At 43.2% G+C, this 25,718-nt stretch overlaps 1 protein-coding gene across 2 annotated transcripts; it reads right to left on the minus strand.

Moving 5' to 3' along the window:
- Positions 1–585: 585 nt before the first annotated feature.
- Positions 586–24,170, minus strand: LOC109868084 (rapamycin-insensitive companion of mTOR). Of its 2 annotated transcripts, XM_020457508.2 has the most exons (37): positions 23,823–24,170; positions 23,639–23,686; positions 22,394–22,491; positions 22,227–22,291; positions 21,339–21,470; positions 21,178–21,241; positions 19,852–19,978; positions 19,599–19,768; positions 19,422–19,489; positions 18,056–18,123; positions 17,829–17,911; positions 17,467–17,554; positions 17,263–17,353; positions 17,096–17,162; positions 16,870–16,950; positions 16,593–16,693; positions 16,230–16,395; positions 16,037–16,138; positions 15,882–15,928; positions 15,323–15,458; positions 14,902–15,101; positions 14,494–14,620; positions 13,809–13,973; positions 13,583–13,659; positions 13,419–13,497; positions 13,108–13,305; positions 12,910–13,002; positions 12,665–12,771; positions 12,299–12,537; positions 10,941–12,030; positions 5,599–5,776; positions 5,313–5,397; positions 4,940–5,134; positions 4,079–4,237; positions 3,830–3,953; positions 3,615–3,753; positions 586–3,549 (listed from the first exon to the last, which is right to left on the minus strand). In XM_020457508.2, exons 1-37 carry the CDS (start codon positions 23,869–23,871, stop codon positions 3,475–3,477), a joined length of 5,181 nt encoding a protein of 1,726 aa, XP_020313097.1. In that variant the 5' UTR covers positions 23,872–24,170; the 3' UTR covers positions 586–3,474. The 2 variants fall into 2 exon arrangements, with proteins under 2 accessions (XP_020313097.1, XP_031658379.1); XM_031802519.1 differs by lacking the exon at positions 23,823–24,170 and having other exon boundaries at positions 23,533–23,641.
- Between the last annotated feature and the right edge of the window lie 1,548 nt (positions 24,171–25,718).

A 25,718-nucleotide genomic window follows, 5' to 3' on the forward strand; every position in this document is an offset into this window, starting at 1 on the left:
GGGCAAAAGAATAGACACTAGACAGAGGAACTCTGACTAGAATGCCAGCATCCCGGAGTCGCATCTTCACTGTTGACGTTGAGACTGGTGTTTTGCGGGTACTATTTAATGAAGCTGCCAGTTAAGGACTTGTGAGGCGTCCGTTTCTTTAACGTGATACTCTAATGTACCTGTCCCCTTTACACAGTTGTGCACCGGGGGCCTACCACTCTTTCTATTCAGGTTAGAGCCAGTTTGTGTTGTTCTGTGAAGGGAGTATTACACAGCGTTGTACGAGATCTTCAGTTTCTTGGAAATTTCTCGCATGGAATAGCCTTCATTTCACAGAATAAGAATAGACTGACGAGTTTCAGAAGAAAGGCTTTGTTTCTGTCCATTTTGAGCCTGTAATCGAACCCACAAATGCTGATGCTCCAGATACTCAACTAGTCTAAAGAAGGGCGGTTTTATTGCTTCTTGTTATTAATGATGCAATCTTTCAATATTTGCATGAAAATCTCACCAATTGGATGGAAAACTAGTTTATGGTTTTGGATTGAATACTGTTTTTGGACAATCCATCATAAAGACACATATACACAAAAATAGTGACATAAGTGAGCAGTTGATGTCTGTTTTTATTATCAATATGCATCCCTTTATTAAGATTTATTCTAATGGCCCATATAATGCCAAAAACATAGAAACCACAAATTGGTCAAAAAAAAGTCATACAGCTTCTTAAGTGTTATATCTTTCCTCAAGAGAAAACATTTATCTTTGTCTCTTTGTTCCTAAACAGTACAGGTATATAAAAGGATTTGTTTTCAGATCTCCATACAGTGCTTTAGAGAAGCTCAGAATAAGTCAATTTACAACACATTAAGAACAAGGGGCACATTTTTTCAAATGTCTCAATGCACATGGCAGTTAAATATTTGAGGTTGTTACTTCTTGTTACAATTGCTAGAGAACAATTCCAACTAGTTAAGTCAGTTTGGCTTTTTGGTCCATAACAGAACTTGTACAACTATGTTCCCAAATAACTGACCTTATTCAACATCTATCTGAAACATCAGTATAATGTTAAAACCTGCTATGAAATGTAACATTTTATTTATTTAGAATTTGCAGTTAGTTGAATACAAAAGGAAGATCTACGAAGGAATAGAGGAATCTGCTAAATTAAAATGGCCCCATTTCTTTTTAATTTAGAGTAGTGATCAAACATGCACATTGTACTGCAACTATAGAATTCTCCACTTGCAGAGGACTTGTGTTTTCAACACAATGCATTTATACAGAGGAATGTTGATTGCTCAGTGCAATTGAACTGCACCCAAATCCTCTTTTCACCAGTCCATTTCTCTAACCACTTCATCACTTAACTAACCAAGGCCATCATAAACAGTAGGACTAAACATTTCCATTGAGTCAGTCATAAGTGCATGTTGTTGTTGAATGAACCAGCACAAACAGTGCAGCAATAGAAGTAGCATCGTCAGTCAAAGTAAATGTTCAAGGCAGGTTGGAAATGAACACAATGGTAACCACCATTTCTTTAAAACAGTTACTAAACAACATCTAATTCCCAAACCACCCAAGCTCAACCTCAGCACTCTAAAAACCAAGCAGGTGCTTTTGACAGGCTCTTCTCTCTACAACAGGCATAGGTAGATTGTGGCCTTAACATTGGTTGCTTATCTTTTTCACAACCTATTCATCAATTAATTCAGCTATAATTAGGGCCAGAATGATTTACTTTTAATTTATATTACAAGTAAAAAAAGTATTGTCTCATGTCAGAGCATTCCAGAGCATGTCATTTCATCTGCCTAAACAAATGTTAGAAAAGCTGAAAAAGTACATTACACCCCATTACTCATCTTGCATAGCAAAAAACACCAGTACAATCCCATATTGAAATGTTTTAAACCATCATAATTTCACAAACATGTAGATAGATTTCTGGATAATGGAAGTGGCTGTCATTGGAAGAGTTTTCAAATTAAACGAGTGTTGTTATTGCACATGTTCAGGCAGGCCCTGCTCTCCACTTTAAGATGTTTGCTCCAGTTTCATTATTCTCCAGTTTTACCGGAATGAGGACAAGCAGACAGCATCTCCCAAGGAATGGCAACTGACTGGAATGGCAAATTACTTCTGCCCAATACTGAAGCAGAATTTCTCCTTGGCCATCAAGTAGTGACTGTTGTCCTGGACCATGCTCTAGGGATTTTCACGGCAGAAAAAGGAGCAGTCTAGCATGTGATAAAATGACTACATCAACACTACCGTATAGTCACATACATGTGTCTTCTTTCACCTTGACGAGAACCAAATCTAATGTCCTAACCCTGTGCTTTTACTTTAGGGTTTAGCTAGGTAATAAACAATAATGCATGCAGCCTTGCTTTCAAACATCAGTTCAATAACTGAGCGTAAATAACTCCTCTGTGCTGAAACACACAGACTGATGTTCAATGGCAATCATTTGGTAGATTTCACTCCTACATGTAGTTGTTCATTTCTTGGCATGAATGCTTAAAAACATAGACAAACAACAACAACATCCAGCAAGAGGAATGTTTCCTCTTCAGCACATGTCAACAAAACATACAACAACCAAACTGCATCAGTGACTGATCATCTAGCCTACCTGTATCTGCAGTCATTCAATAGAGCAATACCAAAATACTTTTCAGCACTATTCTCCTTCACTGTTCTTTGTTCTGGCACAATAAATAGACATATGGATATTCACAATGTCATGGTCTCCAGATCTCTCCAGATGCGGAGAGGTTTTAGTGTCATGCAGAGGAACCCGTCCTCTTCAGTGTTTTAGTCAAAGTCAGTGGATCCACTTTGGGAGAAGCTGAGCTAAAAAACAACATGTTAAGTTATTTCATATAAGTGGTTGGGCTGCAGTCATATACTTAGAAAAACTGAGGAAGCCCTCAGAAATGATGGACCGTTCTGCATTTTTGTATTATGCCATTTTGGATTTGATTGTGGTCCAAGTTCAGTTGGTGATGAATTTCCAAATATGAGCTTTAAATTATTTTACACTTTTTTTTATTTTGTTTTTATTTTTTTAAAGCTCACAGCTTGCTCATTTGGTCAGATAAAACATGTGTTTGTTCATCCTGTGTTATCCATCCATCAGATCTTAAAGTCAATAGGAAGAACATATTTCTTCCCTCTAGTTTCTCCTCTCTCCATTTGTGTCTAAATCCTAGGAGGACACACTCTGGTATGGAGAATTAAGGGAGGATGTGGGGGTGGTTCAGTGGTTAGTGTTGACTCAAGTCGGGGGTGGGGTTTGACTGAAAGTTAAGGGGGAGGGGTATGTGACTGGAAGAGCAGTAGTGGTGACTATGTTTGACTGAGGGGGGGTGTGACTAGTAGATCAGTAGTGGTGACTCAGGTTTTGACTGGGGCGGTGTGACTCAGGGTTTGACTGGCTGCAAGAGGGAAGGGAAGACAGAGGATGACTCAAGGCTCAGCAGGAGGGTCAGTCGATCCGTTCTTTGGCGGCATGGAGAGGATGCTCTCTGCCTCTTTGTACATCTGAGGAAGAGACAGAGGTCAATAGAAGTCAGTCAACATGTATTGTTATGAATGTGTGCGTTTACCGGGATAAATGGCACGTCCTGGAAGAGCTCCTGGATGAAGCGGCGTGCCGACAGACGAAACATGCAGTGGGCCAGCAGGTAGGACACCTCAGAGTAGAGACAAATGTCATCGAATGCATAGGGGAACTTCTCCTTGATCCTGTCAAGACAAAAGAAACAGGGATATCAACCTCGGTTTGAGTGTGTGTTGTGAAAGGAATGTGTGTGTGTCTTACGTTAGCAGGTTAGTCTCGTGGCCTTTGGTCCCAACAGAGGAGCTGAGGTTGACCACCAGACGCAGGACCTCCTTCCTGAGGAGAACCCTGCCGGCTGGCGCATCCTCTGGGATGGACTTCACTCCTGAGGGGAGAGAGAGACCACAGATAGCCAGGAGGTTTAGTCCATTCCTCTTCAACAAACAAAATAACCTTTCGCTTGTGAGAAAAGCATTGTATGAGAGAAAATATATATTTTTAAACACTTACCCAAAACCAGTTCAGTGCTACGGGTGCTTCCTGGGGAGCCCTGGGACATAACATCACTGCACCCAGACACCCCTGACACTTTGGTTTGGGCCATGACCTCCAGGTGATTCTGCACAGGCGGACTGCACCACTCTGAGAAAGGGTGGTCCTCCGTCAAGTCTGAGGGAGAAAGGAGAATTCAATTAAGTTGTTTATTGGTCGCAGACTGCTAATATAATGTAAAGTAAAAAGAATCGATAAAACAGCACAATGTTCTATGTACACGCTGAACAAAAATATAAAACGCAACATACAACTTCAATTATTTTTCTGAGTTACAGTTCATATGAGGAAATAAGTCAAATAAATGTATTTCAATAAGCCCTAATCTATGGTTTTCACAAGACTGGGAATACAGATATGCATCTGTTGGTACTCCTCCCCCCCAAAAAAACAAAACAATGGGCCTCAGGAACTCATCACAGCCTTTCTCTACATTCAAATTGTCATCGATAAATTGCAATTGTGTTCATTGTGCATGCCAAGTGCATCTGCGGCATTGTGTGGTGTGACAAAACTGCACATTTTAGAGTAGCCTTTTAATGTCCCCAGCATAAAGGGCACCTGTGTAATGTTCATGCTGTTTAATCAGCTTCTTGATATGCCACACCTGTCAGGCGGATCGATTATCTTGGCAAAGGAGAAATGCTCACTAACAGGTATGTAAACAAATTTGTGCACAAGATTTGAGAGAAATAAGCTTGTAGAGTGCGTATGGAACATTTCTGGGAACTTATTTCAGCTCATGAAACATGGGAGCAACACTTTACATGTTGTGTTGACATTTTTGTTCAGTATAAATATAATGTATCTGCAGCTGACCTGGGTGGCTGTTGGATGCGCTGAAGCCAAGCACAGTCAACCCAGTGCAGTAGAGGCAGTTGTCATCGTTGTGTTCCTGTAGACCAGTCTCCTCTGAGCCCAGTAGCTGCTGCTGCTCTGCACGGCTCACCCCCATCAGCTCTGTGATGCTCAGCTGGGAGCGGAGCACAGCATGCCGGGAGTGAGGGCTGGGACCTGGGGGTAGGAGCACACACACACGATCATACATTTACCTCTTTTTATTCAAGCCTGTTGGTCCTGAGCGGGCCTCTTATCTCAAGCAGAGCCATGACCCCCCCCCCCCCCCCGGGCTAAGCTCTGTGCTATACAAATCCTTACTGAAGGATTGTGTTGACCCTGGGGTATTTCTTACCATCGGAGTCTCCAGAGAAGAATTTGGCAGATCTGTCCTCAGAGGGCGGACTGGTTCTCTTCAGGAAATATGGTGTTTCTTTTATCTAAAAGAACAAATGAAGCTACAGTTAGCAACACTCACAGCTTTATCCTTAAATATATAAACAACCTCAATTTCTTTGGTAAAATATTTAGAGCACAAATTGATAGGTCAGGGGGCAGAGTGGGATGAGATGGGGAGTGGAGTGGGCCAGAGGGCTCAGTGCGTCTGGGTTCAGAGAGAGGGGTCAAACGATGGTCACTACCTGGAACATGTTGTTGATGTCCACGGGCAGAGCCAGGCCGATGAAGTCATCAGAGCTGCCATAGGTGGCACTGGACACCATGGATCTCACTGAGGAGGACCGCTGCAGAGTGGTCTGGCTGATGGGGCTCAGCAGATCCTCCTTATCCAGAGAGGCAAAACTCAGAGCCTTCAGGAACCTAGAGATGGAGAGAGATACAGTGAGTTAGGAGGCAGGGCAGGTAGTGTGATGGGGTGGGGAGAAAGAGAGATCAATACTGAGTAAAAGAGACAAGCCTGTACTTATAGAACAATGCAAACATGAGGTAGGTTTGACTCGACTTTCTACATGCAATCAGCAGTTGGTTGCCTCAGTCAGGGACATGGGTCAGGAAAAAAGGAGGGCTAGACCTCCCACACCATAATATAGATGAACATTTAGGATGTAGGAACAGTGGAGTCACGTCGACTCAAATGACCACAGCAGGGCTCAGAAGGGCCTAGGGTTACAACATTTCTGTAACTTCCACAAAATGTTGCCGCTTTCCATGTTGTCTGTTGTCTGTAGCTTGTGAGGTGTGGAAACACTTTGTTGCTTTAATTAATTTTGTCTTGCTGCTTTGTGTTCTATGTTGCTATGTCTGTATGCTATGTCTTGCTTGTCCTATGTTGCTATGGCTGTATGCTATGTCTTGCTTGTCCTACGTTGCTATTGTCTATATTGTAATTGTTTTTAATAACATGCCCAGGGACTGCGGTTGAAAATTAGCCGGCTGGCTAAAACCGGCACTTTTACTGAAACGTTGATTAATGTGCACTGTCCCTGTAAAAATAATATAAACTCAAACTCAAAAACAACAGGATTTCTGGAAAAGCTGTGAATTTTGGAGAAGTTACTGGAATTTTGCTACCATAGAAGGGGCACAATAACGTTGATGCCAAGGGTGGACGTGGGGGACGGGGGTGTTGCAGCTTAGCGCCTCCTCTATGGTGTCAAATAAGGAACATCCAATAGAGGAGGGGGAGAGGGAGGGAGGGAGGGGTGAGCTAGCGCCTGTTAAGATGTCTGTCCACGCACCGTGGAAGGAGGGCTCTGACAGGCCTGCGACTGGACCCAGCTGGCCCACCGTGACCCAAACAGCCAAACCTTTTTACTGAGCACCTACTGAAAAAGGGACCATCAGAAACAGCACACAAACAGCATGTTACTCCCATTGAGGGAGGGCTGCTGAGGGCTGAAGAGACACGACTTTACCGAAGATCTGTCATCAGATACAGTTGTTTAACATGATTCAGATACTGTTGTTTAAGAACATGATCCCGGTGATGGGATGATAAGTCTACTGAGGAAGTGGACGACAAAAAAATGTTGTAATAGTTACAAGTGGAATTACTCAATGTTTTGGTTTCAACAAAGTTCCTGGTACATTTCAGCAAATTCCAAAAGTAATTGGAACATTCATTCAAGCCAGAGCAGAGGTCAAACTGTTGATCTTGTCATGAGGGAGACGGGAGTATTTCCAAGAAAATAGTATTAGTCGTGGGAGATTCTAGGAACATAGTTCCTAGGGGAGTGTGTGTGTGGACAAGTCGAGGGGGACTGAGTGACTGGAGGCATATGTTTGAATGTGTGTAGGTGTATGTATCAGGGATGCAAACTGCTGAGGGCCCAAAAAGGTGACACTTAAATTGTTTTGTTTTTTAAATACACTGAAACATGCAAAAGAATCCCTGCTAGGGGGAAATGCAGGTTAACTAATTAAACAACAAAGAATATGATCTACATGATCAGTTTCTGTGTGTAAAATAAAAAGTGGTTAATATGAACCTAACTCAAAGGCAAAATAATGTAAAGAAGAAATCCAATGTTATTTGTTGCCTAGACTCAAGTCTTGAGAAAAAAAACAATACAGTAATATTGCAGTTAGCCATGACAGCCTTTATAATAGAACGCTTGTGAACGCAGTTGAAGTCGGAAGTTGGCATACACTTAGGTTGGAGTCATTACAACACGTTTTTCAACCACCACAAATTTCTTGTTAACAAACTATAGTTTTGGCAAGTCGTTTAGGACATCTACTTTGTGCATGACACAAGCCATTTTTCCAACAATTGTTTATATATATATATAATATTTCACTGTATCACAGTTCCAGTGGGTCAGAAGTTTACATAGACTAAGTTGACTGTGCCTTTAAACTGTTTTTGTAATGGCTTTAGAAGCTTCTGATAGCCTAATTGACATCATTTGAGTCAATTGGGGGTGTAACTGTGGATGTATTTCAAGGCATACCTTCAAACTCAGTGCCTCTTTGCTTGACATCATGGGAAAATCAAAAGAAATCAGCCAAGTTACACCAGCTCTCTCAGGAGGAATGGGTCAAAATTCACCCAACTTATTGTGGGAAGCTTGTGGAAGGCTACCCAAAACGTTTGACCGAAGTTAAACAATTTAAAGGCAATGCTACCAAATACTAATTGAGTGTATGTAAACTTCTGACCCACTGGGAATGTGATGAAAGAAATAAACGCTTAAATAAATCACTTTACTATTATTCTGACATTTCACATTCTTAAAATAAAGCGGTGATCCTAACTGACCTAAGACTAGGAATTTTTACTAGGATTAAATGTCAGAAATGGTGAAAAACTGAGTTTAAATGTATTTGGCTAAGGTGTATGTAAACTTCTGACTTAAACTGTAAATATTGCACTTATATTGGAAAAAATACATCTTAAAGTAGAAATAGAATGAAACAAACAGGCATTCTATTTTTGCTGTTATCGTGGCCACTATAGACATCAATCAAGGGCACAAGGCTACATGTGTGCAAAAATAATGTTCACTGAGTAAAAAAAAGTATATTTTCCCCTCCCTCACACACACGTGTAACTGTCAAGTTCAACACAACAAAAACAATATATTTGGGCTACAGTGCACATTATTACATTGTACACTTTCTGTCTGTGAACATCTGTTCTACAATGTGCCAGCAAAAGTGTAAAAGAGGGAACGTGTGTGGTGTTCCTTTCACCTCTATAGTGGCATCCAGCTTAAGCCAGGTCCAGCTCCAGCTACACTTAATTCCTGAATCCACTTGTTAAATGAGGAGTTGCTTGTTTTCACCTAATTCTCTCATTCGGAAAATTAACCACATACCGTAGAGGGGAAAGATTTGTTAAAACCTGTTTGGGATAGGGGGCAGCATTTTCACGTTTGGATGAAAAGTGTGTCCAGAGTAAACTGCCTGCTACTCCATCCCAGTTGCTAATATATGCATAGTATTAGTAGATTTGGATAGAAAACACTCTGAAGTTTCTAAAACTGTTTAAATGATGTCACTGAGTATAACAGAACTTATACGTCAGGCAAAAACCTGAGAAAAAATCCAACCAGGAAGTGGGAAATCTGAGGTTTGTAGTTTTTCAACTCTTGACCTATCGAATACAGTGTCTATGGGGTCAAATTGCACTTCCTAAGGCTTCCACAAGATGTCAACAGTCTTTAGAACCTTGTTTGATGCTTCTACTGTGAAGGAGGGGGGAATGAGGGCTCTTTGAGTCAGTGGTTTGGCAGAGTGCCATGAGCTCATGACGCGCGTTCACATGAGAGTTAGCTTGAGTTCCATTGCATTTCTGAAGACAAAGGAATTCTCAGGTTGGAACATTTTTGAAGATTGATGTTAAAAACATCCTAAAGATTGATTCTATACTTCGTTTGACATGTTTCTACGGACTGTAACGGAACTTTTTGACTTTTCGTCTGCTCATAGTGATCGTGCGTCATGAATTACTGGCCTGAATGCTCTAACAAAAAGGAGGTATTTGGACATAAAGATGAACTTTATCGTACAAATCAAACATTTATTGTGGAACTGGGATTCCTGGGAGTGCATTCTGATGAAGATCATCAAAGGTAAGTGAATATTTATAATGCTATTTCTGACTTCGGTTGACTCCAACATGGCGGATATCTGTTTGGCTTGATTTGTTGTTTGAGCGCCGTACTCAGATTATTGCATGGTTTGATTTTTCCGTAAATAAAAATAAAAAAATCTGACAGTTGTTGCATTAAGGAGAAGTATCTCTTTAATTCTGCGAATAACACTTGTATCTTTTATCAATGCTTATTATGAGCATTTCTCTAAATTGATGTGGCTCTCTGCAAAACACCGGATGTTTTGGAAGCAAAAGATTACTGAACTAAACGCCAATGTAAACTGAGATTTATGGATATAAATATACACTTTATCGAACAAAACATACATGTATTGTGTCCTATGAGTGTCATCTGTCGAAGATCATCAAAGGCTAGTGATTAATTTGATCTATATTTCTGCTTTTTGTGACTCTCTTTGGCTGGAAAAATGGCCGTGTGTGTTTTTGTGACTTGGCTCTGACCTAACATAATCATATGTTGTGCTTTCGCTGTAAAGCCTTTTTGAAATCGTACACGATGGGTAGATTAACAAGAAGTTTCTTTCATTTGGTGTATTGCACTTGTTAATGTATAAAAAATAATAATAATTGAATTTCGCGCGCTGCCTTTTCTGCGGAATGTTGTCGAGGGGTGCCGCTAGTTTTAACAGATGGTGGTTAGTTAGTTAGCATTTCACACAGATTGCCAGGGTCCAGTAAGCAACTAACGCGTTATAACTTAAGGAACGTCAAGGAGTCGCATACCAGTTAATATTATAGCGAATTGGTTAGGTTACTAATGTTAGCTCATCTGATGTTGTAACGTTAGCTGGCTAATGTTAGCTGTCAGACTTTAATTACTTATTCAATTACTTGATCAGATAAGTTGGCTAATGTTGCTCAACATTTCTCTGGCTAGCTACTGAGAATTCGATCCAGCTAAGAAGATACCTAACAATGGTAATACTTGTTCCATCACACTTTCTCCCTCACTTCAAACTTTCGAAATGCCAGTAGTTTTTCGGCTACAGCTCATGAAGTACGCTTCAGCACCTTCTCACCCCCGTCTCCGTGGTCAGGCTCCTGACCTAACGTTACCTCTTCGTTATCGCTGCTGTAACTGGCAAGCTGCCTTTCCAGAGATTGTGAGCTGATTCTGTAACTAGTAAGTTGGTTGTCTCTTCTTTCTTCAGTCGCATACTGCGCTGCATTCTGTTGTTATGGAAACGACTGGTTGAGCCTTGGATACAGCAGCCAGTATTGCTCCAAGCGCGCATCACTCGTTCTCTTACAGCCAGTAGTGATCCAAACCTCCCCCCGTCCAAACTTTTCTCATCGGATCTACATGAATCACTTAGGTCACTTATTTTGGATTCAAAACTTCAAATTTCGCCAAAAGGTGACTAGTTTGCATCCCTGATTTATGTGTATGTGCGTGTCTGTTACCTCCTTGGGGTGAGTCTGGAGTCCAGGCTGCCAGTCTTCATGTTGATGGTATTGGTGAAGAGCATGTCTTTGGCTGGGGAAGCCAGAGCCTCGCTGTGGGACAGGGATGAGTGGATCCTCTGCTGCTGAAGCCTCTTCAGCGTAGCGTAGCCCAGTGCATCACGCTGACTGGCGTATGTGTCACGACAACTTGCGTACTTCAGCGTGGCGTAGCCCAGCGCGTCCCGGGAGTTGGAGTACATGAGGCTGCAGTCCGTTAGGCCGCTCAGGGTGGTCAACGAGGGCGACTTGAGGGACTGGGCGCGGCGAGGAAGGGTGTGGGAGGAGCCGGGGGGCACCAGGGAGGCAGAGCTGGATTTGGACAGGGAGGAGAGGTGGGCGGTGTGGGGCTGGGGGGTGAGGGAGGTCAGGGTCTGGATGGTTTGGGCGCTGATCACACTGTTGATGCTGACACCGTCTGTGTCGATGGTGGAGGGCAGGGTCTCCCTGGAGGGGCTGGAGCTCATAGAGCTGATGCCGCTGGTGGTCGTGTCCGTGTTGAAGCTCTGACTGCGCGATTTAAACTGAGTCCCCCCGCCTCCTCCGGACGGGCCATACCCGGCCAGGCGCTCCCGGTTAGCCTGTTCTCTCTGGTTCTCACCCACCCCTGACCCTCCTACCCCCACTGACCGACCTGGCAACCTCCCCTCCCCCTCCCCAAAGCTGGGGGTGCTGCCCCGGTTCTCAGATGCCTTGCTGCCCAAAAAGGAAGTTTCTAGGTTGACAGAGGGGCTTTTGGGCAGGTGGCCGTCATTATAGATTGGGAAGACGTCTGAAGATCCAAAGGTGTAGCTGGGCTCGGTGACGGTGCGTTTGCGCCCCTGTTCCCCCTCTACCCCTCCTCCGCGGCCCCTGGGAATGCCCTTGGGGTCGCTGTTGCTGCGGAGCTTCTTCCCAGATAGCGACAGGGAGTGGAGGAGGCGGTTGCGGAAGCGGCTGGAGGCCAGGAGGTTGAAGGGGCTGCGGTCTTTATACTTGGGTCTCATGTACATAGGAGGATCGTCCGACAGGTCACAGTTCTCCAGCCTCTCATCGTCCATGATGTACATACCTGGAAGTGACCTTTCACGGTTAATCAAATCAAATTGTTTTTGTCACATGCACCGAATATAACAGGGGTAGGCCTTAGTGTGAAACGCTTCCAAGCCGTTAACCAACAATGCAGTTAAGAAAAAAAGTGTTAAGAAAGTATTTATTAAAATAATAAGGATATAGATTTTAAATCAAATGTACTTGGTAGTTTGGGGTAAACAGTTGGAGATACTGTACCAGTTAAAAATAAATTATAACTAGTTGCACAATGACGACTAGAGACTTACTGGGTTGTGTGGAGTCACTCTCACTGTTGTGCATGGAGCTGGTGGAGTCAGAGGCGAGGCTGAGGCTGGAGGGGACAGAGGACAGCAGGCTCGGGGGGTTGGGCTGGGGCTCCATGTCATCAGGGACAACGGGCCACAACGTCCGGCGGCTATGTCTCACAGCGTCCCAGCCGTGCTGCTTCAGCATGTCACAGCCCTGACGCGTCTTCGAGATCAGCCCCAACACGTACAGACACGTCCTACACAGAGTCAGACATTACAGAAAGGTCCTGGACAGAGATAGAGTGATCTTATGGGAAGGCACAAGCATGTTGCTTCACTAGAAGCACCTTCGATATGAGAGTTTCAAACATTAATACGTCTTACCCTCTGACGGAGAGAACCTCACAGTGCAGAGCCAGAACCACTATGTCAGGGATCACCCCTTCCTCTTGCAGGAGGTTCAACCCCCAGTTTGACGACCCTATGTTACCCTGGAAACAAACAACATTAATTCTCATGTTATTAGGAAAACGATTTCATGGGTGAATCATGTCAATAATTGGCACATAATTGGGAAACTCCTCGAATTAGAATAGATGTGGTAGTTAGTCATTCTTAATTATACTGACCAAGGCCCAAAGTGCTGCCTTAAGCTGTTTAATGCCCTCCCACTTGTCCAGCATTGGGGAGCGAACAGTGTAGCTTAGGTCAGGAACCACATTCTAAAGAGAAAGTAACAAACGAAAATGGTATAAATGCATTATGCCTGTAGGCCTAATTGCTACTTGACCAGTGTAATAGTGGGTGGTTCAACTAGCTGCAGTTACCTGGACTTCCAGTAGATGGCAGCCTGTCTTGTCATGGACAAGCTGGCTATACAGATGCACAGGAAGATAAACATTTGGCCTCTGTAACCTTTGGTTGCTTCGACGTACATAGTTGTCTCCGTCGACAGGTTTACGGTACGTGGTGAGAGCCTCGTTCAGCTGCTCCTCTATCATGTCCACATATTTCAGGTTATACTCCTACAAAACATACGATGACATAAAAACTCAACCAGTTTTTTTTATGCGCTCATGCGACAGCCAAAAGATGCAACTCATAATTTATTACATTGTTTGCTTGAGTATGAATGTACCTTCTGCCATTTCTCTAGCTGCTTGGTGACGTAGCCCCTCTCATTGAGGTAGGAGAAGCCCTTTGGAATGGACAAGAACCTGGAGATAAAAATGACAGAGGTTAGAGACAAAAGGACCTAATACAGACTACAAAGAAGAGCGGAGTTTTCTCCCAGCAGCTTACCGTAGCAGCAGCAGGACACCCTTGTCCCCCAGGTGTGTGAGAGCTGGCTTCATCTGGATCAGAGCATGGAGGTTTGCCTGGAGGAAAATAAAATACATCTCAGCTATTACACAACCGGAGTCAAAAACTACTGGATTAAACTAAATTACAGACCGTAAGGTACAGCAGTGACCAGGGATGACATAGCAAGACACCGCAACAAAAACTCAGGCGCCTCATTCCTCACCTTGTCCTCGCAGGCCTCATCCAGTATGTCCAGCGCCTCCATAGAGATGGTCTTGTTGCGGTCGTGGAGCTGGGTGACCAGGAGCTCGATGCCCCAATTACTGAAGAACTCCACGTTGGCACGCAGCAGCACCCGCAGGTGTTTAGTGGCATACAGCCTGCAGTTCTGTGGTACACAAACAGACGGTAGAAGAGGACAGGCTAGAGACAAAGACAGTATGAAGATTGAAGAAGCAGTTTTAGTCAATAGAAATCACCCCCTATCACCCTTGTAGCACATGTCATGGCGACGTTGGCTAGCTAAGCTCACGAGTAGAAACATGTCGTCGGGTGCAACGGTCATCTCACTCCATACTGTGCATGTGCAGACCGTAAAATCAACGGCACTCCTTTGATGTTAAATTGTTTTTGACAAAGATTCTAACGTGTCGGTTTGCCACTTTCAACGAGGTTACTCGTGAACTACTACAGAGTTACTGAGTTACTGTCATTCTGAAACCCTAACACATACGCTCCGTTTAAAGCACAACAAACCAAATTGCACATCACAATAAACAAATGAAATACAGGTCGTTTCTTTCCAAAAACTTGTGCAAGCTCCTCCTCCCTCTCTATGAAACCAAGATGGATCAATTATTGTGTGAATTACATCTGTGCGTTCTCAGTGCAGGAGGTGGTGTTCTTACGTCAGTGGCAGCGGTGAGGATCTTGGACAGGATGACCCTGGACAGCCCGTCACGGCTGTAGTCCAGTGTGGACACAGTGAGCTTCAGCAGGTGGTCCTGATTCTTCAGTGTACAGATGTTCAACAGGCTAGTCGGAGAGCACAGGGTCAATGCATTGCTCAAGTACCATACGCACAACAACACAGTGACTTGAGTGAAGATGAAGTGAGAGTGAGAGTGAAAGGGGACAAAGCAAATGCTCTGCAGTAGCTTACAAAGACACCAGGCACCTCTAAAAATGGGCCTGTTGTAGGTACAAGGGATCTCCCAAGAAAGAAAAAAATAAAAAACACCTGGAAACACCCGAAAGAAACTGGTTTGAAAAATAAATAAATAAATAACACACTCAATGGACATTGAGAGACTGACCACTGGAAGACACTGCACTTCTCCAGCATCTTGACGCCGTGCGGGTGTGAGGAAAGAGTGCCCAGGAACAGGAAGTAGTGCTGGCTGAGGGTGGTGAGCAGCCCGTTGCTCTGCAGACTGCGGTCGGGCTTGAGCCCCGAGGAAGAGGAGAGCCATTGGACTATGTCCTTCACCAGGTCCTCCAGGTACACCTGCCCATCCTGACACACAGAAACGTAATGTTCAGGTAATGTTGGACATGGTGAGAGAGGTCAAAGTAAGGTCATGTAATTATTTGATTATCAAAACAGTTTACAATCAGAAGTTGTTTAAAACTGGTTTTTTTATTGTTCATTAATAGCCCTGCATAGTGAAATTCTCTACTGCTGTTTGTAAATATCAGTAGTCTATTAGAGTTTTACCTCATAGTAAACCCTCTCACCTCGTCAGACTCCAGGAGGAACTCAATGAACTGGCATCCCACCACAGTGAGCTGCCTGGCTTTGCTGTGGTCCAGCTCCAGGCTGGCATACAGCTTACTGCTGGGCTTATAGAAGAACAGCAGCCTGCGCACAAACCTGCAGAGAGAGAAGCCCAGCATCAGTCAGTCACAGACAGAGAGAGAAGCCCACCGTCAGTCAGTCACAGACAGAGAGAGAAGCCCAGCGTCAGTCAGTCACAGACAGAGAGAGAAGCCCAGCGTCAGTCAGTCAGAGAGAGAGAGAAGCCAACGTCAGTCAGAGAGAGAGAGAAGCCCAGCGTCAGTCAGTCAGAGAGAGAAGCCCAGCATCAGACAGACAGAGAGAGAAGCCCAGCATCAGACAGACAGAGAGAGAAGCCCAGCATCAGACAGACAGAGAGAGAAGCCCAGCATCAGACAGACAGAGAGAGAAGCCCAGCATCAGACAGAGAGGAAAGGCAACAAAAGAGTCAAACACCACAAGCACATTCCTTCATGTTACCTTTGGTTTGGTGAAAAAAGTGGTTGTAATGTTACTTACTTGTGTATTTGTTCATCTTTATTGCTCCGCAGGTTAACGTTGGGCCACTGCAGATGGGTAAAGGCAACATGAAAAATGTTCTTAAATTGAAGAGAGACAGTACTGAAAAAGAGACCGTAATAAGTTTGGATTTATTGCAGTCCTGCTCCACTCACCTTCAGTATTGTTGCGATGAGAACCCAGTTCCAGTCCAGGTTCTCTTTGTGGTTCAGGATGTGGCTGTCTCTCAGGTTCATCATGAGAGCATCCTCAGTGTCCTGCAATGCAAACAAGGACAGCATTTCAAATACCACCACAGCAAATCCCAGATGCTTTTGTTGCACCACAGGGACATGGTTTGATATGTACCTTAATGACAAAGATATCTCTCTGTGGTCTAAAGTGCTGGTCTCTACAGTAGTGTGAAGCCTTTGATTTGCGGATGATGTGGTCCAGGTACAGGCTGTTGGGTTTGGGTCCTTTCTTCTTCTTCTCGTGGAAGCGCTTCAGGTAGTTGACCGCTGCACTCGCCCGTCTGAAAAAAGACAATAGATGTCGTGCCATTGTCAATAACACAAAATCCAAAGTATTTTATGGGACTCTCCTGTAGCATATGCATTGTTTAATGAAGATTAGTGTAGGAAGTTTCATGTAACTATAGTCATGCAGCCTTTGCTCCTGTCTGCTACAGAGTAAATTCCTCACAACGGTCCCTGTCTATAGTGAACTCACAATCTCTTCTCCTGGGCGATGTCGAAAGAGGCAGCCTTGTTGATGAGTGTGGGCAGGCAGTGCAGGTGGTGGCTGTGGGAGTGTGGGAGGATGGTGTTGGCCTGGGGGAACAAAAATAAAACAGTTACAAGAACCATGAAAAACAAATTACAAACTGACACCAAAAAAAAAAACCTATTAAAAACGAATGTGTCAAAAACTGCTAGAGCATATCCTCTGGTCCAGTTCATTGACCCCACATAATGTTAACATCTTAGAGGACAATGACTTGAGTTACCATGTGAAGCAGTTCTCCCAGTAGAATGATGGCTCTCACAGCGTTGTTGTCATCGGTGCTTGTGATAACCTCAATCAGACCCTGTTGAGCGGTACACAGGCTTTACAAGACAGGCAACAGTGGCTTGAGTGTGGGATCTTTAGGTAGTAACAGTGACAGATATCCAACAGCACTATTTGGTTGAATATACACAAACTTATTGATCCTCTGACATTGATGACCACACCTCAAGAAGTCCACTCTTGATGAAGGCAGACAGTACCAAAGCCAGGTAGTTATCCATTAGGTCAGGCCTGAGGAGGCAGATAGAGAACACTGAGTTTATGCAGAGAATGTGTCCCATAATCATGTGTAAAGGAGAGTTGAAATTCAGTGATTTTTTTATATTTTTACCTTGACCGAGCTCGATGTGGAAGGATACATTTGGCTTCAGAAGCCACAAAGCCGTCTGATAACCTCCAACTGTCTTGGAACCTACTGGGGTCTACAGGGGCAGTATAGAGACAAGGACACCTTGTGACTCAATAATATATGGTACATGAGATGCATGATAAGACGGTTAGAGGTTATTTACGTGAACAGTGACATTGTACCCACCCACACTGATAAGTGCTTCAATAAAGTCTGCGGTCGCAACAGGCATGGGGAGCCGGAATATATCATACATCACCTCTAACAAGCCTTTCTGTGGGAGATTGAGAGGAGCCATGTTTACTTACACACAGTCTAATAGTGACTCCATTATCCCCTAATTAAAAATGTATAACATTTAGATGAGGAGTGGGAAAATCATATTTTTTAGGGGAGTGCTCTACATTATTCCTACATTAAACTGAGTGACATTGTTATGTGTTTTTGAGCCCAACCATAGAGCAATCTCGAGGTAAACTTGAGGACACTGTATTCCTTTTGACCTCAGTTGTCACATGCTGATAATGTCCATTTGATGCTATGCTTACCCTTACTTCCACATTTGGTATACAGAGCAGGCCAATAAGAGACTGGATTCCAGAGTTGCCTGTCTTGCACAGGTTAATGATGCCTGGGGTGAGATTGAGACAGAAAGAGAGCACAGGGTCAGGTAAGAACACGTTCATACCACATCACTATTAACATATATCAAAGCTATCAGGGTATATAGACACTCAAACTCATAGATTATTGAATATGAAGGATTAATGTTTACCTGACCAGGAGCGAAAGGAAGCAACTATGGACATCTTACTGGCCAGGAATCGAGCTTCCCTGTCTTCCCTGGTGTGGACATCAAAATGCATGATTAACATCCCCAAAACAATTGATACAGTAAAAACACCACCAGTCAAAAGTTTGGACACACAAACTCAGCAAAAAAATAAACGTCCTCTCACTGTCAACTGCGTTTATTTTCAGAAAACTTAACATGTGTAAATATTTGTATGAACATAAGATTCAACAATTGAGACATACTGAACCAGTTTATGTTTTGCATTTCGGTAGACCGTTCTGCATTTTGGTAGGTCGTCATTGTAAATAATAATTTGTTCTTAACTGACTTGTCTAGTTAAATAAAGGTTAAATCAAATAAATAAAAAGAGGATAAGTTCATTAGTTACCAGCCTCAGAAATTGTAGCCCAAACAAATGCTTCACAGAGTTCAAGTAACAGACACATCTCAAAATCAACTGTTCAGAAGAGACTGTGTGAATCAGGCCTACATGGTCAAATTGCTGCAAAGAAACCACTAGTAAAGCACACCAATAATAAGAGACTTGCTTGGACCAAGAAACATCAGCAATGGACATTAGACGTTAGTGGAAATTTGTCCTTTGGTCTGATGAGTCCAAATTTGCCATTTTTGGTTCCAACCGCCGTGTCTTTGTGAGACTCAAAGTAGGTGAACAGATGATCTCCGCATGTGTGGTCCCACCGTGAAGCATGGAGGAAGAGGTGTGATGGTGTCAGGGTGCTTTGCTGGTGACACTGTCTGTGATTTATTTAGAATCCAAGGCACACTTAACCAGCATGGCTACCACAGCATTCTGTAGCGATACGCCATCCCATCTGGTTTGTGCTTAGTGGGCCTATCATTTGTTTTTCAATAGGACAATGACCCAACACACACCTCCAGGCTGTGTGAGGGCTATTTGACCAAGAAGGAGAGTGCTGTATCAGATGACCTGGCCTCCACAATCTCCTGAACTCAACCCAATTGAGATGGTTTGGGATGAGTTGGACTGCAGAGTGAAGGAAAATCAGCCAACATGTGCTCAGCATATGTGGGAACTCCTTCAAGACTGTTGGAAAAGCATTCCTCATGAAGCTGGTTGAGAGAATGCCAAGAGTGTACAAAGCTGTCATCATGGCAAAGGGTGGCTACTTTGAAGAATCTCAAATCTATTTTGATTTGTTAAATACTTTTTTGGTTACTACATTCCATATGTGTTATTTCATATTTTTCATGTCTTCACTACTATTATACAATGTAGAAAATAGTAAAATAAAGAAAAACCCTTGAATGAGTAGGTGTGTCCAAACTTTTGACTGGTACTGTATGTAAAATCCACACTTACTTGAGTTGCCCCTCTGATGTGTCTGCATTGTGTCTGTAGTGAAAGTCTGTGTACGGGGCCAGGATTTGCTGGAAGAAAAACAGAACGAGAAAAACTCAAATCACATTCAATTAGGAAAATAATCAAATGAATCAAATTCCTATTAATGAATGCTGCTCGAGCGTGTATTGTCAGTACCTCGAGCTCCACATCTGAGCGCACATACTGGCGTGTGTGTGGGTGGTTGAGGAGGTGTAGGATGGTAGTGATGAGTGCCTCGTTGATGCGGCTCAGCTGACAGTCGATTACGTTCTTCAGAATGGTGCTAAGACCACTCCTCTGAGCCACCACCACAGGGTTCTTCACAGCTGCAGAACAAAGGAATCACACAGGGTTTAACCAAAAGATCACAAATAGATACGTGTGTGGGCACGTGTGGTGCCTCACTCACCAAGTTCACAGATGATGGCGATACAGACGCGCACCATGCGGTCTCGCTCCTGTAGCCCATCTTTGCCCACGGCAATAAGGGAGTTGGTGACAGACGAGGGGAAGAGCAGTGCATTCACTGTGATCATCTGTAGGGGGCAGCAGAGAGGGGACAGTTCAGAGTCTCACATAGTAGTACTCACGCGATAGAAAGATGTTGACTAAATAAGTAAGGGATCATCAACGAGGGGCTATACGTTCTATGGGAAAAAATGAACGACCTGAATGGTGTGTTTCACAACGTGGTAGGGGAGTGGAATTATTTTTCCAGAGAATGTATAGAGCCCTGAGTTGATTATCCCTTTCATACCATGGCTATAATTTCACACATGCCACTATAAATGTGTTTATTTACCGTTCGAGAAATGTTCTCAACATCCACTGAAGTAGCTAGAAAGTTTACTAGATAGCTACAGTAGTTGCCGTGGTAACCAAACAAACAGACTTGCTTGATTAGCCCGAGCTCGCCATTATGAAAATCGAATTCAACAATATCAATACTGTTTTCAATTCGACTTCTACTTTTAAAAGCAGCTCAAACAAACATGTAAAAATCAATTGTACCGTGCAAATATACTGTGTGTTAAAGGGAAATAATGCATGCTTTGGAATGCCCTTCAAGCCAATCAGAAATGAGTATTCAAGTTCAACAATGCTATGGTATAAAGATTGTGGCTCTAATCCTGGACGCTGATTGGTTAAAACCGCATTCCAGCCGGTGTCTATTCCACAAGTTACCACCGGCTAAAGCTATGACGTTGAAATGCCCATTTACTCTGTTCCATCTGACTGCGCAATCCACTGTCTCATCAGCCCAGCCAGACAATTTATAAACTTGATCTGCACTGTAAAAAGCATCTAGACATTACCTCACATTTCTTTTAGACTAACATTTCGTTTTCAACAGCGGAGATTTGTATAAACCTTGCTCTCTCTGACATTTGCAACATTGTTTCAGTATTGAAATTCGATCTCCAGTTGTCCCATAGTAATGAACGTGTAGGGGTCGGGAGTCAGGATGAGACAGGCAGGCAGCTTTTCTCAGCCAGTCGAAATCATGAATCAGCATCATTTTTATGTATATACAGCCGGTGTTTGGAGGATATATTAGCATGGTTTGCCGATCCTTGATTTCATCTTGAGCCTAACAACACCCGTGCCAATATATCCTCCAAACACCAGCTTCTCTGGCAATATCACTCAAATAACTGGTCGTACTTCGAAATCTTACTGAATGGTACACTATGCATGAAATTAATTTAGTTTGGGAGAGGTTGGGGTGTCTCACCTTTCGCACCAGCCTGAGAGCCTGTGTCCTTTCCACCTCATTGCTTTGCTGGATGTCTATGCACCTGGAGAAGGACATACTCAGTCACTCAGTGGTTGAAAGGTTAAGTGGGCTCAACATTGGGATAAGTCACACACACACTGTTCAGATGTAGCACTCACCTGGCGATCAGGTAGTCCACCTGAAGACGGAGGACCTTCTGGAGAATAGCGCTGTCTCTGATCAGGTAGCGTAGAGCCCTCAGCCCTGCAGCTCGCACCTCCTTAGCCTCATTTAACAGCGCTAACCGGAGACTAGAAAAGGGGCAGGATGGGAAGTGTGAGGGGGAGAGAAGAATAAGAAATAACAAACAAATCAGCACTTGACTTCATTATAATGGAAAATTCATTGTATAGTGGAACTGAAAACAACATAGGCTGTCATTGAAAATAAGAATTTGTCTGAACTGGCTTGCCTAGTTAAATATAGGTCAAAGAAAGAAAGAAAATAAATCAGCTGGTAGGGGGCCTCCTGAGTGGTGCAGTGGTCTAAGGCACTGCATCACAGTGCTAACTGTGCCACTAGAGATCCTGGTTTGAGTCCAGGCTCTGTTGCAGCCGTCCACGACCAGGAGACCCATGGGGCGGTGCACAACTGGCCCAGTGTCGTCCTGGTTAGGGACGGTTGGGCCGGCAGGGATGCTCTTGTCCCATCGCGCACTAGCGACTCCTGCGGCGGGCGGGCGCAATGCACGCTGACACAGTCGCCAGGTGCACAGTGTTTCCTCCGACACATTGGTGCGGCTGGCTTCCGGGGTTAAGTGGGCATTGTGTCAAAAAGCAGTGCGACTTGGTTGGGTTGTGTTTCGGAGGATGCACGGCTCTCGACCTTCGCCGCTCCCGAGTCCGTACGGGAGTTGCAGCGATGAGACAAGACAGTAACTACCAATTGGATACCACGAAATTGGGGAGAAAAAGGGGTAAAAGTAACAACAACAACAACAAAGAAAGAAAAAACAGCTGGTACTGTATACGTAGCACTACTGAAGATTAATTTCTCGAAAGAATCACCAGATGACGATCTCTTCATGTGTAAACCCAAGCTTCTCCTCTGAGTGGCCTGCATTGCAGAGAAGCTGTGACAGACGGAGACAAACATACTCGTAAAGAACACATTCAAACATAACAAATCAAACGTTACATACACTTAATGTCTGCTGAGATGCTGCACCACAAACCTTTATGAAGTTGTTCAGGTGACCGAGTTTGCGCATGTTGGAGACTCCTTGTTGCTTGGCAACATTCTGAAGGATTTCCCGAAGGTTGTCTGAAGGATCTGAAAGGAAACATCAACAGGTACAATGAACTGAAAGGTTCTCTCACTGGTTTACAACTCTGTTCCAATGCGTTAGAGTAACAGAACACACTGTGTTCAGGAGAGACCAGCATGACTAAGCCTCATTAATGAGTGGGACCGGAACACTAAACTGGAAATAGAAACACATTTGGGATCAGGGCATTTGGGATTTCTTCACCCGAGTGAGCAATATAAAATCTTATGCGATAAATCAGTAAAACATTACTATTCGGCAATGGTCCGAATGTGCTATTCTATGCTTCAGTCAAGTGACTTCCTTCGGGTTCAGTGTGTCCATGAGGAAATCTGGGGATATCACTTGGACAGAGTGTTCCTGTAATGAGGACAGTTAAGATGCCAACATGTATATTTAGCTGAATTGTGGTGGAACTGCTCTGCTGTGAAAACCCATTGCACTTCAGTGACCAAAAAAAGCACTCAGTATTACCATATCATCATACTGTTGATCAAAGTTGTGGCATTTTGAAGGTGCAATATGATTCAACTAACTTTTGAAAATGCCTTTAGGGGCTTACTGTTACATCCATCAGTTAAACAGGGGAGCTACTATCCTAAACTAGAGGTAAAGTCTGCCTACGTCACTTTTTATGCAGTAGCTACATCATTTCAAACAATAACTAAATAATTTGTTTACAAACTCTACCCTGATGAAAAACATAAACAATACAATACAGGCCCTTAACATTTGGATTATGATGATAAAGTAGGAGTGTGTTGGAGTTTAGCTTCAATAAGGGCCTATTCTGCAAATAAATCAAGGAAGGGACTTGGACACATTTCTCTAGTAGAAAATCAATGGCATTGAATTAGCATTGAATTGCATATGCAGTGAGCTAGAAACATTGAATGACACTAGCTAATATCCAAACCATAACATGCATCAAAACAACAATGTCGTGATGATCATGTTTTGAATTGCTGCTAGCTATGCTACTTAGCCAGGTTGTCAACACAGTTAGCATTGTAGCTAACTAATTAAATGTAAATAAAGGGAGTTACCATGTTCGGCCATTTAGTAGCAAGCTAGCAGCATCCTACTAATAAATTAGCTAGCTTCGATTCAATGCTGGGATGGTGACTCCAAGCTCCAATCTGATTCACCCACCTCTGGAGAGATCGAGTGGTACATTTTCCTCCCCACTGTCATTCCGACCTGTCAAAGCAAACCATACACACCAAGCATTAACGGTTAGCAAGGAGACAGCAACTAACAGGTACAATGAGAGTTCCGCTTTGTGTTCTGGAGGGTTGCTAATCTCTGGTCCAGACTGAAATATATATTGTCTCACCTCGCATCCGAATGCTTCGACTCGGACGGCCTCGGATGCTGACCGCCATCTTTACAGAATCATTCAACACCGACCGGACCGGAATCAACAAGGATTATCGCGAGAAATTCCACACTCATTGCCTCTTTATCTATCCCAACCACAGTATATGGGGCTGTAGTATTTAATGAATACGGAAATAAAAGGTATTTCTGCACCATCTATTGCAAATCATTGTAAATTCAACATTTTCATGATTCGAGGACAGTGCCATTTATGACAACCGACATTCGGCAATATTTGCTTTAGTTTCTGTCAGGCCCATAATTCGCTCAGATCTCTTGGTAGCTGGAAATGTGTCTCCTACCTAAAACTGAATAACCACGTATACATTTGGAGAATTTTACGAGTACGTCCCTACTTTCACAGTGTGAGGGGTTAACACTAGAAGGGATCCAGCTTAATGTCAGTGATGTCAAGATTCCGCGAGAGTATGAAACTTGTCTGCCAAAGTTGGGACTTGGGAGCAGTATTGCCATGTTCGCGGTTTTCACACAATTTAAGTTGTCATTATGGAGACACACTTTTGCATAAAACATATTAATACGCTAGAACTGATGCACATAAATAAATGATGGAGGCAAAGCACTGGAAAACGACTTTGGGCGTCCTTGGGTCTCGGGGATGCCCGAGTGGAAAATGTGAAATGGAAGTTATGGAACTCCCACACCTAGTCTTTTTATGGGGGAAAGTCCTCAACGAAACTGACAGGCTAAATGTGAAGCATGGTACATTTGCCTCTGTTGGCCATCATGGAGCCTATTAACGTATATGCCATTGTAGGCTACAATATGATACAATAAATATGTTGAAATGACGATATCACTGGAGTCATTACAACTAAATGTGTGCCACTTGTGTAGCCTACCCGGAGCTGGCAAACCAATTTAATAAATAGCTTATTCCTATAATTCCGTGTATTGTAGTTGTAGCATTGTGTTATTATGCATTAATGGACATCATAAGTTAATTAAATTAGAAATTAACAAAGCTCTATCGCAGTTGCCGATCGATCAGTTGTTAGATTGCCGATCGATCACGCGTTAGATCGACGGTAACAGTAAGATTAGGCTACAGGTAAAACAAATTCTAAAAAATAAACACTGGCTGTTGCTGACAAGAATATTCAGGTCATATACATATTATTAATATTTAATTCTAATTCAGTGATTGATATTATGAACCCATCACCAGTAGCCTATTCCAACAGGCTATTGGAAAACACAAGCACATTTGAACTCTTAATCTCTTCACTATTCAGGTTGAATAAATTAGTCTGTTAATTTGAACTAAGCAAGCTGCTAAATCGTTCAGTTTACATCTTGCCTAAATCTTTTCTAGGCTACTGTAGACTATCTGAAATTAGATGTATGTATATCAGGGGCTATAGGCTACCTGCCTTTATCCAAGCAAACCATAGCAAAATTGAATTACAATCATAAACGCAGGACATTAGACTTAACATTTGGCACATAATAACAACACAATTGCCAGATAATAGATTTCGAGTTCCTCTGTCCAACTTTCATCACTCAAACTCTTCTGTCTGATTTTTTTAAGCAATAAGGCCAGAGGGGGTCTGGTACATGGCCAATATACCACGGGTAAGAACTGTTCTTAGCAAGACGCAATGCGGGGTGCCTGGATACAGCCCTAAGCCGTGGTATATTGGCCAAATACCACAAACCCCTGATGTGCCTTATTGCTATTTTAAACTGGTTACCAACGTAATTAGAGCAGTAAAAATACATATTTTGTCATACCCGTGTTATACGTTCTGATGTACCACAGCTGTAAGCCAATCAGCATTCAGGGATCGAACCACCTAGTTTAGGGGATTTATTTACAATTATAAAC

Source organism: Oncorhynchus kisutch, linkage group LG23 (assembly GCF_002021735.2).
Source record: "Oncorhynchus kisutch isolate 150728-3 linkage group LG23, Okis_V2, whole genome shotgun sequence".
Taxonomy (NCBI): Eukaryota; Metazoa; Chordata; class Actinopteri; order Salmoniformes; family Salmonidae; genus Oncorhynchus; species Oncorhynchus kisutch.